The following is a 16,308-nucleotide window of genomic DNA, read 5'->3' on the forward strand; positions in this document are numbered from 1 at the left end:
TTTATTAAGTAAATTTTACCATAAAGAACCTCAACTTACAAACACTTTTTGCATCGTTTTGGGAGATGTCAAAAGGAATATAAATAACATTTTCCATAATTTTGCACCAATCGTTGTGAGCAAGGAGAAGTTTTCTGACAAAAATTCCCGCTTTTATCTGATGGCACTTAACGAACGATTTATTAACCAAAATCTGGGGTTTAGTTTCTGACTAAACTGTACTTAGTTGTCCAACACAACCAAGTAGTCATTGACAAAGCTTTTTGTAAGATTTGGTATTTTAGGTATCTGGTCAACACACCAATCCAAAAGGTTTTATTTAATGTGGTAGTTTTCTAATTTAAAAGCGAACAGGTATTGGCGTAAACCACAAGCTTTGGTGATGTTTTTTTCCGAGCACTAAAATCGTTAACGTTTCGACTGCTGACAAAAAAAATTGGTCAAAATGTTAACTTGCTCGAACCGATGGCCAAAGACTTTTAAACGAATGTTAAAGTTATGTTTTAATTGTGAAAATTAGCTTAAGATTTACTTCAGGTAGTACTATAAAAAGTAGCAGCAGTAGCTTTTTATTACAGGATCAGCCAGGCTTATAATAAGGAATTTTTTTAGTATTAATAAATAAGTTACAGTGATCGGTAGGCCTACAGCCGCAGTTTTGGGTAGATCCCAATATTTCAACTTTTGAAGTTACTTCAGGTAAAGCACGTTTTTTTAATTCGTTTTTCTTAAGTAGCAGTTAAAAAAGTAAAAAAAAAATTGTTTTCTGAAAAAAGGCGTGTCCACTGAATGTAGCCTACAATTTCAAGGTAGTGATTGCTCTTGGGTTTTGCACGAAATATAATTTTGGAGTATAATATGCTAACTCGTAAGCACAACACAGTTTCTCTCAAAGATCAATGTTGCTAAATTTTTTGGGTCCCGCCCAGATTAACCCCATATCTCGTGTCGATCGCGACGTAATTATATGTGCTTGGCAATGTGGTTCGTCACGCACTAACCACACGAGATTCCACGCAAACGTCACAAGGAAACTTGTGTGCAGACCAGACCACAATCGTAAACCGGCGGGCTTGGAGATTTTTGCTCGTTCCTGTAGCGAGTTAATAATTAACCGATCGGTTTATTACATATGATGTAGAGTTAGCAGAACTTATTCGGAAGTTAAAGCAATCATGAATATATGGTTTACTTCGGCAGCCTAGCCTATATGCTTAGATGAAGGCAAAAAAACTGTGAATTTGTCGTGTATAGGTGCACAGCAGGCCTGGAACAAAGCTTTTTTGTTTGGGCATCAGCCAAACACTCACCAGAAAATACGCATGCAAAAAATCGTAGTTGTTCTTTGGATCGTTATTGACAAGATGACCAGTAGAAGCGATGACCAGTAGTCGGAGAAGTTTTCAGTTCATATAATGTAATTAGTGAGGTTATAATTAATAAATTGTGTGTATTGTCGGCAATTATAGCCTGCAAATGTGATGCAGAAATTGTAACAATCTTTCTTGGATCCTATATAGGAACTATCTCACGTCTCAAAAAACAGGCAATACGTTGTAACCGAAGATTTGAACTTGTATAATCCACTTTTAAACAAAACTTGTTTTTGTTCTGTCCTTCTATAGAAAGAAACGGATGCGCCGTTTCCCACTGTAAATTTTTAGGGTAAAAAAAAGGTAGTAATTACGAACATAGCTAGGAATTTTCCAACCTATGTTTGACTTTTCCACCCCGAAGTGGAATTATACCACCTTTACTTGTGAAAATCAACCCCTTTGTTGTATTTTTCCACCTCGACAATTTTTGAAATTTTCGGTGGAAAGTTACACCCATGCGGTTGTTGCAGTTCCACCCTTGTAGGCTCAGTGATCATTGCAATTGTAAAGTGTTTTCCATTGATGGAGAATGGCTTATGGGTAGAACTAACTAAATTTGCCTTCTGAAGGCCTGTGGAAATGAATTTCTTGGTCTGGAAATGCCATTCTCGAACTCCTGCGTAACAGAGTCAGTTGTGTGCAATGGGTCATGCATGGGTGCCAGTGTTTTGGTTGAATGAGCGGAAATGAACAGGCTGTTGCCAGAGCGATTTTCAGCGAGCTTGGGGCAGTTTTCCTGTGGTTTTCAGGGTTATTAGTAAGACAGTAAATTGGTAGAGGGTGATGTTAAACACGTAGCTGAAAATCTACCAAACTATTGAGGTGGATTTTGTGGAAAAATGAATCACAGAAAGTATGCTCAATTTGTGATTTTCTGTTAGTCCCGACCCTTGTCTAGGAATTCTGGTCAAAATTACATTCGAGATAACTACTTTAACCGCTCCCCATGGGCATTTTGCCCCCCTGTTGGACATTATTTTGGCTAAAAAAGCAAAAACATGTGTAGGTTTGTTTTGTGAAAAAATAAATCACAGCAAGTAGGCTACCCTCCATTTGCAACAAAGTAAAGTCACTAACCTTTCTCCACACAATGCATTCAGAATTAGATGTCAAATAACTGTTTATGTTCCCCTCAGGGCTGTTTGCACCCCCCGTAAGATTGGCGGTTTGGTGGTAAGCCTTTGCAAACACCCCATGTGCTGCCTTAATGCAGCTGCAATCAATTATTAAGCAATAGTATAGTCCCCCTTCGTGAGTCATCAGACCCGGAAATTGTGTTTGGCAAACAAGAGAAACTGTCACCAGGTGTATGAAGGCGAATGACCTCTAAAGCTAAATTTTTCAAGATTTAATTGTGAGATACGGCCTACATGTAGCTTTTTTTGCAATCTACCAATCAATGTATATTCGACCGATTTCACCAGATTAATTAAAAATTTTGAATTAACGTTCAGTTTTGCAATGAGAGTTTAAAAATAATAATAAATTAGGCATTGTATCGTTGTTTAACAAGCATTACGTTACGCAAACGAAGATTGTATACAAAGAAAAGAAAAAAGTATGTATTCGCATAACATTTTTATGTTTTGCCGCGTATTTTCGAAACTTGTTATTTGGAAGAGACTTGGCTAAATCGGACTTTCTGTGGCTAAAGTTGAGTTTATTTAGTGAACGATGCGTTTTGGAAGGAAAGCTGCTTGTTAAAACTAAAGGTTGGTACTTGTGTTTTAGTTTTGCAACCCACGTCAAATCATACCGTTTTTATGCCGTTGTGTGAGTGTGTTATACCAGTTTGTGTATTAAACGACAACTTCCACAGATTCAGACATTGAAGTAGCCTACTAATCCTGGTGCCCCCTTAATGTACTAACAATTCAGTTGTAGCTTGGAATTTTTTGACCACCCCTCGGGTTGGTAAATTCCACGCTTTTGATTTACAGTGATAACGCACTCGCACTTCGTCTAATAGGGTGTGAAAATATTTGTGACCCTTCGTCAATATGGGGAGCCTGATGTCAGTTCCCTATCAACACGACATGCATGTTGTGATAGTGGGAGGTGGATACGGCGGTGCATACCTGGCAGCTTTATTGAAAAAGAAAGATTTTTGCAAACTGACGTTGATCGACCCAAAAGATTGCATGATTCATTGCGTTGCTGCGCTGCGGGCGAGTGTCCAAAAAGGTGTAAACCAAAATGTAGCATTCAGTTCGTTTGCCCATATTTAATTCAAAAACAATTTTTTTTCATTTGTAGGTTATGCTAAAAAGGTGTTCGTGCCTTTGGAACAAGTAGCGGGCGATTCGTTCGTTCGAGGCCGGGTGGTAAAAATCGACAAGGAAAACAAAACAGTCATTCTTGAAAGCGGTGTTAAGGTTTAAAATGTTTGTAAATTAATATATTGACCAATCGGTCTGTTTTTCAATACAAAACTTTGGTTTTGCACTAGGTAAACGACCTCTACACACGACCTACATGGCTAAATTTGTTTTAATATTCTAGTTGACTACGACTTCCTTCGTTAAAACTGTGGTTAACTTACGCAATAAAGTCGCGATTGTGACGTCACGAAAATCCTTGAGTGCGATTGTTCGAATTCGACTAATCTTGTTTCGCAACATCGGTACAAATTTGACGTTTCTGTAGTCGCTAATCGTATAGGTTATCCTTTATATGTAGTATGCAACAGTTATTTGTAGAACTAAGGATTTGAGTCGTGTTATTTAAGCTACTCCAGCTTCACACAAAAACCCTCGACTCTGACTCCACAACCATCAGTGTGAGGTCGCTGTCTTGTTAATTGATAATATTTGGTCAAACTTTCTTGTGAACTTGTGTTTATCGCAGAAAGAAAATTCAAATATGTGTTTTGTCAACAGTATTCGCTAATATGCTTGCGGTTTTATTTCCTTCACCACAGATAACATACACTCACCTGGTCATAGCAACAGGTTCAACTTCTCCATTTCCTGGAAAAATTGTTTCAACCCATCCCAACGTGTCGGCAGAGGATGGTATTAAAGTTTACGACGAATATGCGTTGGAGGTATGTATACAAGACTGAACACACAGATATTTGCAATTATTTTAAATACAACTGCTGAGTTGCTTCTACGTAAAGACAGTATTCACGTTTTCGCGAGTTTAGTTTGTATGCAAAAAAATGGGACTCTAACGGGTGGGTGCTGGCAGAATTAAACATTTGGGAAAAGGTTTAAATCGAAGCTTTTCAACCGAGTTCAAGCTTAGACTGGGCTTCTGTATATGGGACAAAATTTTGAACCACTGGTTTAAATCAAAAAAATATGTGGTGAGCTGCAGATGAGCCACTGTTTCGACCTTTACGAAATTTCGACCCATCAGTGCAAGTATATAGTGTGATTTACAACGACGTTTTAGGTCCAAACAGTGGCCCTGTCTGCAGCTCACTTTAAAAACAGTATTGGTTATATTGCTTGTGCAAAATAAATATAGTAATACACTTTACACAGCGTATACGGGAAATGCTTTGGTGGTTGTTGAATTATTTAAGTTAACGGTCGTATTCATCGGTTCCAGATTGAAAAATCGAATCAGGTGGTTTGTGTCGGTGGTGGAGCGGTCGGAGTCGAGATGGCAGCTGAAATAAAAGTTGAATTTCCCGATAAAGAAGTAAGAAAAATATCACGCAATCTGTTGTCATGCAGTCATTATACATACGCGTGTTTTTCAAGGTGACCTTGATCCACTCAAACAAAGGTTTGGCCTCCGGAAGGTTAAGGGACGACGTCCAAAGTGAGCTTAAGGAAGAAATTGAGAAATTAGGAATTAAACTTATGCTGGGTAATACTGATGTTATACTAAGTGTAATTGCTACCAATAAAACACTTTAAAGAAAAGTATTTTAATTGTTTCACAACCGTTAGCTTCCAGAGACGTTTTACATTCATCTATTTTTTTAATTGAATTATTATTTGAGTGTGACAAATGCTAAATTCTTATAGTACACGCTGCAGCTAGCTAAGGTAGTTGTGTCCAACCAAGTAATTTTGTGCTCAAATATAGTTTTTGACGCACCCGATACGTTTGGCTACAGTTTGTGTTCCTACAGTTGCTTTCGCAAGATTAATTAATTCAAAGCTATATTTTAAAGCGCAATCTATTTGCAAAACCTTAATAAGGTGTACCCCAAAATTTTGGCACTGCGGACCGGTTTAACACAAGAAATATTTCAGATTTAAACCTTTGTACTCTTACGATACGGCAGGTGAACGAGTTCAAAATATCGACGAGTTGACCTTGAACAAATCAATTAAGGGTCAAGTGGTGAAGACTAAGAGTGGGAAAGGCATTATAGCTGATCTGGTTATCCCATGCACTGGAAATAAACCAAACAATGAGTTCTTTAAAGACGATTTGGGTTGGTATTTTACATAAACTATGTGCTATAGCACGTTTTAAACGCTAGGGACAACAGAATTTTGCTTCGATAATAAGGGATGTTACGTTTATTTAAATTCCTGCACACAAACTTTCACTTGTTAATAGCCATATATTTGTGTTTGTCTTTTAAAGTATCTTTTCACAATCTCCGGTGCAAACATGTCCTTCTTTTGAAATCTAAAAAATAATTCATCACAGTTTCGTCGTTAACTGAAACCGGATTTCTAAAAGTCGACGATTTTTTTCAAATCGAGGGCGAAGCGAATCTCTACGCAATTGGTGACGTCACCAACAGTAACGAGGAAAAGTTGGCTTACGTGGCAAAGCTACATGCAGAGTTGCTGGTGGATAACTGGATCGCCGAAGCAACCGGATCACAGAAAAAAACGTATAAACCGGAAAGTACGTATATGGGCGTCATGAGAACTTTAAGATTTCTTCGTCAAAGTGATAAAACGTTCGTTGCATGGGAAACAGGTGGTCGCACAACCTATTTTTCTTTTTGAATACCCTGCATCAGTTAAAATTGGGATATATAAACCTAATATAACATAAGAATTTTTAGGGAACGAAAATTTTTACGATTTTCATTACGTCAAACTGACACCTTTTACACTCACCGTAACCTGAAAGAATGAAAGATCATAAGTACAAAAGCACTTGTTGTGCGTTTTCGCGAAACCCTTAGCCTATTACGTGGTTGTTGTACATCACACAGGCTCCTTCACAATGTTGATACCCCTGGGTCGAAATGGTGGAATCGGGGAATTGAAGGGAATCAAAGTCGGTGGATTTGTGACGAAAACACTCAAGAGTTCCGACCTGTTCTCAGCCAAAATATGGGGCGACATGGGCGTGAAACCCCCGAAGGTTTAGATTCCAACGATAAAGCTTGTTGTGACCGATATTGCGGATTCAACATTATGCCAAGTATTACTGATGTCACGTGATATATTTCATTTTCGTATATTTGTTGTTAATGCTATGAGAGTAATAAACAACAGCGTTCACACCATCATGCACTGTAACGGATTACAATAACTCGCACTTATCATTTGCGTGCATTTTTGTCTGAGCTTGACTATTTTTCAGCAAGCGATAACACTCAAGGTTTGAGCAAATTCCACTTTTTTTCATAGTCCTCTGCGGTCGAGTTAATGTGACTCTGTCCATCTAAACTCAGGTGTTGCCGCTTTATGAAAGACGTATTTCGTTAATCGTAATGCGAACTGTTTAAATGCGTCTGTCCTTTTGTATTGACTGTTCCTGCAATACGTCAAAAGTGTGAAATGGAAAGCCTTTCTGGCTGGAAACCGTGATGTACAATTTTAGCAAAATTTTGATTTCAGCGAGTGGTCTGACACCCTGTCTGGTTAAGCGAATACCAACAACACAGCTTGTCAAAAGTTGCGTTAGCGAGGTCGCCATACTTAGCGAGAAGGGGTCATCACGGCGCCCCGGGTCATTTAGCATTTCCAAGACATAGCTGGTCAGAATATTGCACAGTTGAAGTGGCATAAGTTGATGTGCGTCAACCTCGCTTACTCGTTTGATGCGGTGGTCGAGAGTCCTGAGACCATAGAGCAGAAGAGTTTAAAAGAGATTAGCGTTGTCAAATCAGCCAATACTTATTATGCGTAACATGCGAATGAATAGCTGCGTGCCAGTGATTTCTTATCCCCACTGACAATGCAATAAAGATGTGAACCAGCTTTTGTATAAAATCTTAATTTATTCGAGATGTGAACCAAATAGAGGTGGACTAGCAGTGAGCCTGTCAGGCAGTATGCCACCGTTTTAAAACCAAAATTCTTGTTCGTTCTTCTGAAATAATTTGCTTAAAAGATACGCTTTTTTACAAGTAAGTCACATTGAGATTTTATACGACGTGAAAATATCTGAAATCCTTCGACAATATGGGAAGCCTGTTGTCAGTTCCCTATCAAGACGAGATGCACGTTGTGATAGTGGGAGGTGGATACGGCGGTGCATACCTGGCAGCTTTATTAAAAAAGAAAAATTTTTGCAAACTGACGTTGATCGACCCAAAAGATTGCATGGTTCATTGCGTTGCTGCGCTGCGGGCGTGTGTCCAAAAAGGTTAGCATGTGTTGAATAATAATTAAAATGTAGCATACAGTTTTGTTTGCGTTTGTGGTATTTTGAAAGACCCTCAACCGTTAAACGAGTATTATACAATTGAATACAGGATACGCTAAAAAGGTGTTCGTACCTTTGCAACAAGTAGCGGGCGATTCGTTCATCCGAGGCCGGGTGGTGAAAATCGACAAAGAAAACAAAACAGTTATTCTTGAAATCGGAACAAAGGTTTAAAATGATTTAACTTTCAAAATTAATCTATTGATTAGTTACTCTGTTTTTCCATTCGAAACTTTAGTTTTTGCGGTGCGAAGGAAGCTATTGTATTTACCATCAGTTGCTGTTATCATTGGGTAAATTTCGCCAAAATGCGAGTATACTTTATCCATCTTTATATTAGGACTTCAATTCATTTTTACCAATCCACTCCGGCAAACATTTTAGAACATCAAATTGCTTTTTAGAATGGGTGCCATCCCAAGGGTTTCTAAAACGCACACTGCCACCATTGATGTGCATTTGGCACCGTTGCCAGTGTATTTTTCGGACCTGATGGGTGTGTATTAGGAAGACCACAACTTCGATTACATTTCCCATAATGTACAATAGCTCCAATAGCGCCATTAGCTCCAATAGCGTCAATGTGCGCTTCAAAAACATTCCTTGCCACAGCTAAATTCCGAATAATTACCTCCTTCTTGTGCCTTGTTATGCATTTATGGTTTGACATACTGTTTTATTTGAGAAATTGTCAGTTGTTTACCAGCTACAGTTTCAACAATAAGTAGAGTTTGAAACTCGTTTATGATTCTTCGCGCACCATAGATAACATACACTCACCTGGTCATAGCAACGGGTTCAACTTCTCCATTTCCTGGAAAAATTGTTTCAACCCATCCCAACGTGTCGGCAGAGGATGGTATTAAAGTTTACGACGAATATGCATTGGAGGTATGTAAACGAATCGTATACATACGTTGTAGGAGAGGTCTTTCATTTTTTAGGTCTTATAAATGACTCAACCAGAGGTAGGCCTCTCTTTAATTATAAATGTTAAACTTGTAGGAATGTTAAAATTGCAAACATTGGAGCGGGTCACAGCCCCAGTGTCCTCTCCCGAATCGGTACGTTTTAAATTTGTTGAATTCGTGAATTTGGTATTTTTGGATGAACCGTCTAATAACATTTTGGATCAATAAGCGTAGAAAGTATGATTCCGATCAATTTGGCACTTTAGTTTAGCGAAAAATACTTGTTCTTACTTCAACGAACCAAGGAAAACACGACGCCTGATGAAGAATTTATTTTACTGTTGAAAATTCCAGATTGAAAAATCGAATCACGTGGTTTGTGTGGGTGGTGGAGCGGTCGGAGTCGAGATGGCAGCTGAAATAAAAGTTGAATTTCCCGATAAAGAAGTAAGAAAAATATCACGCAATCTGTTGTCATATGCACGTATATTTTCAGTTTTACGTGTTTTAATATAACTAGGGTTCTTATAAACGTTTTCTGGAGGATGCCACCCTTGAACTTACTGAAGCGTGATGCGTTTTGCTTTTTGTGTTTTGCTTTTTTCTGCGCGCCTCTCGAAATTAAGCGTGTTCTTGCAACGACGCGCAGTCATTTAAAATACACGCTATCAAGCACCCGATACAGTTTCACGTGCGACGCAGTTGGAAAGTTTCACCTACCTTACGACGAACCAAATATAATGCCCGACCCAGCATAACCAAGAAGAAAAACCTGATCAGGATTCGTGCCCAGGACATCCTGGGTTCAAATTCCGGTGTGGTCAGTAAAAATAACCTCGAACGCTTTAAAGGTGACTCTCGTCCACCCAAAGCAGATGTTGGCTTCCAGAAGGTTGAGGGACGAGGTACTAAGTGAGCTTACCGAAAAAATCCAGAAATTAGGAGTTAAACTTATGCTTGGTAAGATCGAAGGTTTTGACTTTTGGAAATATTGTACTTACGTCAAAATTGTGTTTTTTAAAATTCAGTTAATTTTTGTGGCTTCCCGTGCGGCAAATGTTCTTATTATTCCAGCTGCGACTATTGCTGGGTAGCTTTGGCAAAAACATTTTTTGTGCTCACGTCGAAGTTTGGTCGCAGTCAATGCTTAACTGTTAAATCAAACTTATCATTTTCATTTATATTTTTTTGCCATGTATGGAAATTTTTTTTTTGAAACCTCATTGTGACGTAATGTTTGTACTCTTACGACACGACAGGTGAACGAGTTCAAAATATCGACGAGTTGACCTTGAACAAATCAATTGAGGGTCAAGAGGTTAAGACCGAAAGTGGGAAAGGCATTATAGCTGATCTGGTTATCCCTTGCACAGGAAATAAACCAAACAATGAGTTCTTTAAAGACGATTTAGGTTGGTATTTTTAATAATTTATTGGCCTAATAAACAAAACATACCGATATTTGCTGCGATAAATGATTGCACAAAAAATCACATCCGGTATTTAGTGTTCTGCTGTTTCTCAACTTTCGCGTAAACATATATTTGCCTCTCTGCCAAATCAAGGTGTTTGACATTTTAGAGCATCTCGATATACTGTGATTGTTTGTGGTCAACATTTATTGTGTTCCTTGTTAACAAATATATTTATCTCAGGTTCGTCGTTAACTGATTCCGGGTATTTAAAAGTCGACCAGTTTTTTCAAATCAAAGGAGAAGAAAATCTTTACGCAATCGGTGACATCACCAACAGCGACGAGGAAAAGTTGGCTTACGTGGCAAAGCTACATGCGGAGTTGTTGGTCGATAACTGGATCGCCGAAGCAACCGGATCACAGAAAAAAACGTATAAACCGGAAAGTACGTATATATGTTGTCACAGACTTTGTTCTTTTAAAATAATATGTGACGTTTTATGCATTTGATTAAATTTTCACCAGAAACTTAGCAAAAATGTAGGCCATGAATATTCGTTATTATAACCATCAAAGCATTCGCTGTTGCCATTAAAAATCAACCTTTTTCAAACCATTATTTGTACCGCACGTCAAACTGGCTTCGCGGCCATAAGCCGAACAAATTTGACAGATAAAAATTCAAAGCGTCGAGTAACAAACACATTTGGGCACTGCTCAATACACTAGTGGCGTGTAAGGACCCTCATTGTTATTTTCCACAAAAACCCGCTGCACATTTTATAAGTTTGCTATACACACAGGTGCTTTCACAATGTTGCTACCCTTGGGTCGAAGTGGTGGAATCGGAGAATTGAAGGGAATCAAAGTCGGTGGATTCGTGACCAAAACTCTCAAGAGTTCCGACCTGTTCTCAGCCAAAATATGGGGCGACATGGGCGTGAAACCCCCGAAGATTTAGATTTCAACGATAAAGCTTGTAGTGACCGATATTTCGTATATATATATGCCACTTAATGTGCTTAGAAACTTCGTACGTGGCTGTTACATGGTACTTAAACAACGTTTTTGTTTCGTTATTAACATTTTTGTGATGCGAATTAACGTGACTTTCGATCAACAAGGAGTTATAATAATATTCATGATTTGACAATTTTGCTTATTTATTGTAATGAGGAACATATGAAGGCCGCTATTACGCTGGATTGCGGAAATTTGCACATCTTGCTTTCGTGCACATTGCCCTGACCATCGATCTCCGCCATTTCGACAAGCGAGAAAACATGGTTTGTAGTAATTTCCAGCCCTTTTATCGCCATCGCGATATATACTCGTCATAAGAGTATCGTGTTCCGTGTTTTTGTTTGGTGTCAGCTCGACGCCGGCGTCTGTTTTCATGGTCGCTATTGTGCGAGATCGTTGGTCCTCTGCGGTCGTTTGAGTGGGACCCGGGCAACCTGAACTCAAGTGTCGACAGAAACGACGTAGCTGCTGTGTAATCTTGATACGAACTGTTTAAATGCGTCGACCCTCTTAGCTTGAGTGTATTGGCTATTACTGCGGTACGTCCAATGTTGACTGCCAAGTGATCGCACGCACTGCCAAGACTTAAAGTCAGCTGCATGTAGAATCGTAAGGCTGTGAGGAAAAGAGACGGCAAAGTTTTAATAGCGAGGTACTTGCCTGAGCATGTGAAGCTGCTGTGTTGTTTCAGCTTTAGTTTTAAGTGCAGTTGCTTCAACCTAGACCGCAGTTTAAGACTGGTACATGTTCTCCAACTATTTGCAATCAAGTCCAGTGCAAAGTTTAAGCATGAAGAAAAACTCAATTTTATGCAAAAGTCCAGTCATCATGCTACTGGAATGTAAACAGTAGCTACCGTAAGAAATCCTTAATTAAGTAAAAATCAAATCTATATTTTCATATTTGTAAAGAAACAATGTTATAATCTCGTGAAGCATGCAATATGGGTAAACGTGTAAGTGCAAGCTAACACCAGCACATATACAAGCATTACTTACGCTTTTTACCCTCTCTATCTCTCCCAGACTACTGTAAATAAGAAATAATGGGTTTCGGTCTGTCGAAACCAAAGATACCTCATGTTGTGATAATAGGCGGAGGCTACTCCGGCACCGCACTAGCCTGCATCCTCCAAAAGAAGCCGTTCTGTAAAACAACGCTAATCGACCCCATGGAGGCTTTACATCACAATTTGGCATCGGCCCGCACCATAGTTGAACCCGGTGGGTTTTTTCCTTCCAAACTTTTCTTTAGCTTAAAAATTATCCTCCGTCCATACAGTATTTTGATACTACAGCAATTTAAAGCTAAATAAATACAATACAACGCAGCAGTGATTTTTCATGCAATGGCATGGTTGGCAGGATCGCCCCACAACGCAGGTCCTTACTTGGCGATCACAGCTATCGTATCGAGCTCATTATGTTTATTTGTCGGGAAAAAGTGGCTGATCCAGCTCGGTTGCAATGACAAAGTCTGTAAGCCTAATGATAAATACAATACATACATAAAACTTTAAATAATATAGTCTCACCCCTAATGTAACGATTCAGCTATGCATTGTTCCATATAACGTATATCGTCTTTAGATGTGATTGTGTTCAAATTATGAAAGGGTTTACTTATTTTTGATTTTTTTAATCTTGCTCCGACTTGTCAGGAAAAAGTGGCTGATCCAGCTAGGCTGCATTGCCTTGGCTGCCAAGCCTGCAAACCTCATGAGGTTTTACTTGAATATTATTTTTGCAGTTAACCTTAAAACCGGTGATATCATATGCTTTAAAAACATTTGCCAATCTTGTGCGATTTTTTGTCTTAGGATTCGTCAACAAACTTTTCCTGCCTTACGACAAGTTCATCTCCAATCACTTGAAACAGAGAGTTGCTTCAATACGGAAAGAAAAGAATGTCGTTATTTTGCAAAGCGGCAAAAAGGTATTCGCGCCTTGCATCGTGATGTATAGGAAATTTATCTCTAAATTAGTTTGTTCTCATTTGTCTATAGTTTTTAGTATTCTGTGTGCGTGTTGGAATGGCGTGTGGTGTCTTCAACTTCGACTTAAACGTCACAAAAATTTTAGGTATCATATGACTATCTAGTGATAGCGACCGGATCTTTAGAACCATTTCCATACAAACTTGAGGGTAACATTGACGAAGCGATTTCTTCCTACAAAAAGATTACAGAAGCAGTAAGTTAAAACTATGTGCATATGATAAGCAATGTGGAAGTCGTCTTGGCCGTTTGGTCAGCAAAGTCGTCTTATAGTCACACCAGCTGCACTGATGAGATCTTTTAGGTCGAAACAGTGGCCATCTGTCTGCAGCTTATACACAATTGTGTGCATATGTTGCAATACTTTGCGCAGGATTTCAAAACTGCGAATTATCGCATTTGAATTGATCGACCAACGAAAATTGACGATAAGCTTGAATAAAAAGTCGGTGAAATTTATTACTTCATCATTTGTAAGAAATAAAAAAAGATTTTCTGTCCTTCAGCGTTGCTATCGTTATGTTGTTAAAAACACATAGAATATAGGCTAAGGAATAATACAACCTTGGCTTTTACCATCAGATGAAAAAGGCCCATCGCATTGCTTGCATTGGAGGCAACGTATTTGCTTGCGAGTTGGCTGGAGAGATTAAAACTGACTACCCCGACAAACAGGTAAAAACGGACACTACCACGTTATACAGACATCGTAATTGTAAAAATAAGCTGTTTTTCTGGCACAAAAAACTTTATTTTTATGTAAAAACGACAGATATTTCATAAAAAACGGGTATTTCAACAGGTCATTATCATTCACTCAAACAAACAACTGGCGTCTAACAGAATGAACGAGGAACTGCAAAACGAACTGCAGCAAAAGTTGAACCGAAAAGATATTGATCTTATTCTGGGTACCTGCTGTTTTCTTTTCCTGTTTTATGAACAAAATTATATGGAAAGTAGTTTTGAATTTTTCATTTGCCCTAAAAACCTGTATCTGTTACAATCAAAAGTTACTGTTACTGATTCTACTTGGATACTGTGATAATGCATGAAGGCTCCTCCAGCGAGAACTCTTGCTGCCATGTTGGCCAGATGAGCCTGTCTGCATAATCACCATATAGCAACATTTGGTGATTGTAAGGAAGTTTAAAGCAAAGTAAAAAACATTACAGACTTTCATACCATATAGGTCAGAACCCGACGAATGCAGACACGTTAACTTTAAACGAGCATGCTCCGAACCAAGTGATTAAAACATCCGATGAGAAAGAGGTCGAAGTGGATTTGATTATAACTTGCAGCGATCATTCCCCGTCAACATCATTCTGCAAATCTGCCTTGGGTATGTTACAACGCAGTTAAAATGTGCATTCTATCGCTGTACGGCAAAGACGCATATATTCTTATAAACGTTTCATGTCGCGGTTGAACAAGTTTCAAATATTTTCAAATTTAAGAACACAGGAAATATGTAATGTATACACGAACATTAATTTAACACATTATTTTATGAAGTGTTTTCACGGTCGCATAGGCGTCCACAGAAAAACATAAATCAGGAGGGACACATTTTTTGTATGTTGTTTTTGGGTTTCCTACTTTATGCCCTGATAGCTATGTTTTAGTTTTCGTTTTCTATAGTCCCTCTCCGCACGCCCATGCACTATCGTGACTTTGTGTCATACGCGGGAAAAAAACAAAACATTTTTGTGTAACTATGTTTTAATTGTATTTTTTTTACCACACCGGGATTCGAACCCAGCATATCCTGGCCAGAAAACAGTTTTTTTGTGGTAAATTGGGTCGGGCGCTGGACCAGTGTTGCCTATTTCCCGTAACTAATCCTGAATACATCCTTATACCATATTCAGGAGGGGTCACGACGGGCAGTGGCGAAATCAAAGTTCAGCCCACTCTAAAGGTAGAAGGCTGCAGCAACATATTTGCCATCGGACGCACTAACAACGTGGACGAAGAAAAAACCTTTCACACCGGCCACAAGCAAGCAGAAGTTGTGGCTGAAAATATTGCCGCAGCCATACAAGGAGGTGAACTGAAACCTTACACTCCAGGTAATTCGATACGATACTGTTGTTTAGGCTATTTGGTAACCTTGTTTATAAGTTATGACTAATCATGAGTACAATGCTCGTCAGAGTAATAATAAACGCACGTCGTTGCCGAAAGCATAATGCATTTCCATGAATTTTCTACTGTATAAAGTTTGCACATAAGTAGGCTATATGCATGTTATAGGCTATTAGGCTATTCTGGGCTATCTTAGGCTTAAATTTTTTTTTTTTACCACTTGAATGTTTCTTGTTTTGTTACCAAGTAGATGAACTTCACCTTATTATCACCATTGGTTGCTACGATGGCGTAGGAACAATGGGAAATGGAAAACTTCTGGACGATGACGAGTGTCGAGAACATAAAAGCGAAGACCTCTACACGAAAGAAGTATTTTCCAAAAGGGGCCTAGAAATGCCCAAATAAGAAACTTTTAATTTGTGATTTACGCACTTATTTCTCTTTTCGTTTTTGTATGCTTTATTATTGTTTAAATATGTTGCCTCGCCTTTTAAGTGATAAGAAGCACTTTCTTTGCTTTGTTATAACCGTTGCGATATTGTCTGGTGTATAAAGTGGGGACAATGATTAATAGCAGAAAGAAAGGTTATTTTCAGCTTGGTCTATGGTGTTCACAAGGCTTAAACAAATTAAAAGAATTTAACATTGTCTGCTGGCTTGTTCAAGATCACCGAAAAAAGGTAATTTCGCCAGAGTGAAGGTACGATTTGATGCCTTCTGAAAGATAATTTATTATAAAGAAAAAGACATTCATTTTTTAAACTCATATTTTCTCAGGATTTAAACGTAGTTATGTAAAATCAAACAAATGCCTTCGGGTCGATTGTTGAAACGAAAATACCCTAGTGGCACTGTAAAAGTGGCTAAAATTAAAATTATTTACATTTTCTGCACCAGAGTAGTTTTTGAGTT

At 38.5% G+C, this 16,308-nt stretch overlaps 3 protein-coding genes across 4 annotated transcripts; all 3 read left to right on the plus strand.

Annotated features, from left to right (window-relative positions):
• Nucleotides 1–3,322: 3,322 nt before the first annotated feature.
• Nucleotides 3,323–6,838, plus strand: LOC145889189 (ferroptosis suppressor protein 1-like). The gene is made up of 8 exons (XM_082980089.1): nucleotides 3,323–3,560; nucleotides 3,633–3,751; nucleotides 4,297–4,422; nucleotides 4,935–5,027; nucleotides 5,090–5,198; nucleotides 5,623–5,775; nucleotides 5,997–6,200; nucleotides 6,517–6,838. The coding sequence occupies exons 1-8, from the start codon at nucleotides 3,377–3,379 to the stop codon at nucleotides 6,672–6,674; spliced, it is 1,146 nt and encodes a 381-aa protein (XP_082836215.1). The 5' UTR covers nucleotides 3,323–3,376; the 3' UTR covers nucleotides 6,675–6,838.
• Nucleotides 6,839–7,714: 876 nt separating this feature from the next.
• Nucleotides 7,715–11,244, plus strand: LOC145889997 (ferroptosis suppressor protein 1-like). The gene is made up of 8 exons (XM_082981044.1): nucleotides 7,715–7,898; nucleotides 8,008–8,126; nucleotides 8,724–8,849; nucleotides 9,224–9,316; nucleotides 9,721–9,829; nucleotides 10,129–10,281; nucleotides 10,525–10,728; nucleotides 11,087–11,244. Exons 1-8 carry the CDS (start codon nucleotides 7,715–7,717, stop codon nucleotides 11,242–11,244), a joined length of 1,146 nt encoding a protein of 381 aa, XP_082837170.1.
• A 1,091-nt stretch (nucleotides 11,245–12,335) lies between these two features.
• Nucleotides 12,336–15,970, plus strand: LOC145889190 (ferroptosis suppressor protein 1-like). 2 transcript variants are annotated; one of them, XM_082980090.1, is made up of 8 exons: nucleotides 12,336–12,529; nucleotides 13,126–13,241; nucleotides 13,388–13,498; nucleotides 13,885–13,977; nucleotides 14,105–14,213; nucleotides 14,495–14,647; nucleotides 15,177–15,377; nucleotides 15,641–15,970. In XM_082980090.1, exons 1-8 carry the CDS (start codon nucleotides 12,352–12,354, stop codon nucleotides 15,799–15,801), a joined length of 1,122 nt encoding a protein of 373 aa, XP_082836216.1. In that variant the 5' UTR covers nucleotides 12,336–12,351; the 3' UTR covers nucleotides 15,802–15,970. The 2 variants fall into 2 exon arrangements, with proteins under 2 accessions (XP_082836216.1, XP_082836218.1); XM_082980092.1 differs by having other exon boundaries at nucleotides 15,644–15,970.
• Nucleotides 15,971–16,308: the final 338 nt, after the last annotated feature.

This window comes from Ascidia mentula, chromosome 2 (genome assembly GCF_947561715.1).
Source record: "Ascidia mentula chromosome 2, kaAscMent1.1, whole genome shotgun sequence".
Taxonomy (NCBI): domain Eukaryota; kingdom Metazoa; phylum Chordata; class Ascidiacea; order Phlebobranchia; family Ascidiidae; genus Ascidia; species Ascidia mentula.

Excerpts from the sequence above, each read along its gene's own strand:
- LOC145889189 (XM_082980089.1), top strand. The coding sequence starts at position 3,377 with ATGGGGAGCCTGATGTCAGTTCCCTATCAACACGACATGCATGTTGTG. Across the intron at positions 3,752-4,296 it reads TTCTTGAAAGCGGTGTTAAG|ATAACATACACTCACCTGGT; the intron begins GTTTAAAATGTT and ends CCTTCACCACAG. Across the intron at positions 5,199-5,622 it reads AGGAATTAAACTTATGCTGG|GTGAACGAGTTCAAAATATC; the intron begins GTAATACTGATG and ends ACGATACGGCAG.
- LOC145889190 (XM_082980090.1), top strand. The coding sequence starts at position 12,352 with ATGGGTTTCGGTCTGTCGAAACCAAAGATACCTCATGTTGTGATAATA. Across the intron at positions 13,242-13,387 it reads TTTTGCAAAGCGGCAAAAAG|GTATCATATGACTATCTAGT; the intron begins GTATTCGCGCCT and ends CAAAAATTTTAG. Across the intron at positions 13,499-13,884 it reads ACAAAAAGATTACAGAAGCA|ATGAAAAAGGCCCATCGCAT; the intron begins GTAAGTTAAAAC and ends TTTTACCATCAG.
- LOC145889997 (XM_082981044.1), top strand. The coding sequence starts at position 7,715 with ATGGGAAGCCTGTTGTCAGTTCCCTATCAAGACGAGATGCACGTTGTG. Across the intron at positions 7,899-8,007 it reads GCGGGCGTGTGTCCAAAAAG|GATACGCTAAAAAGGTGTTC; the intron begins GTTAGCATGTGT and ends AATTGAATACAG. Across the intron at positions 10,282-10,524 it reads GTTCTTTAAAGACGATTTAG|GTTCGTCGTTAACTGATTCC; the intron begins GTTGGTATTTTT and ends TATTTATCTCAG.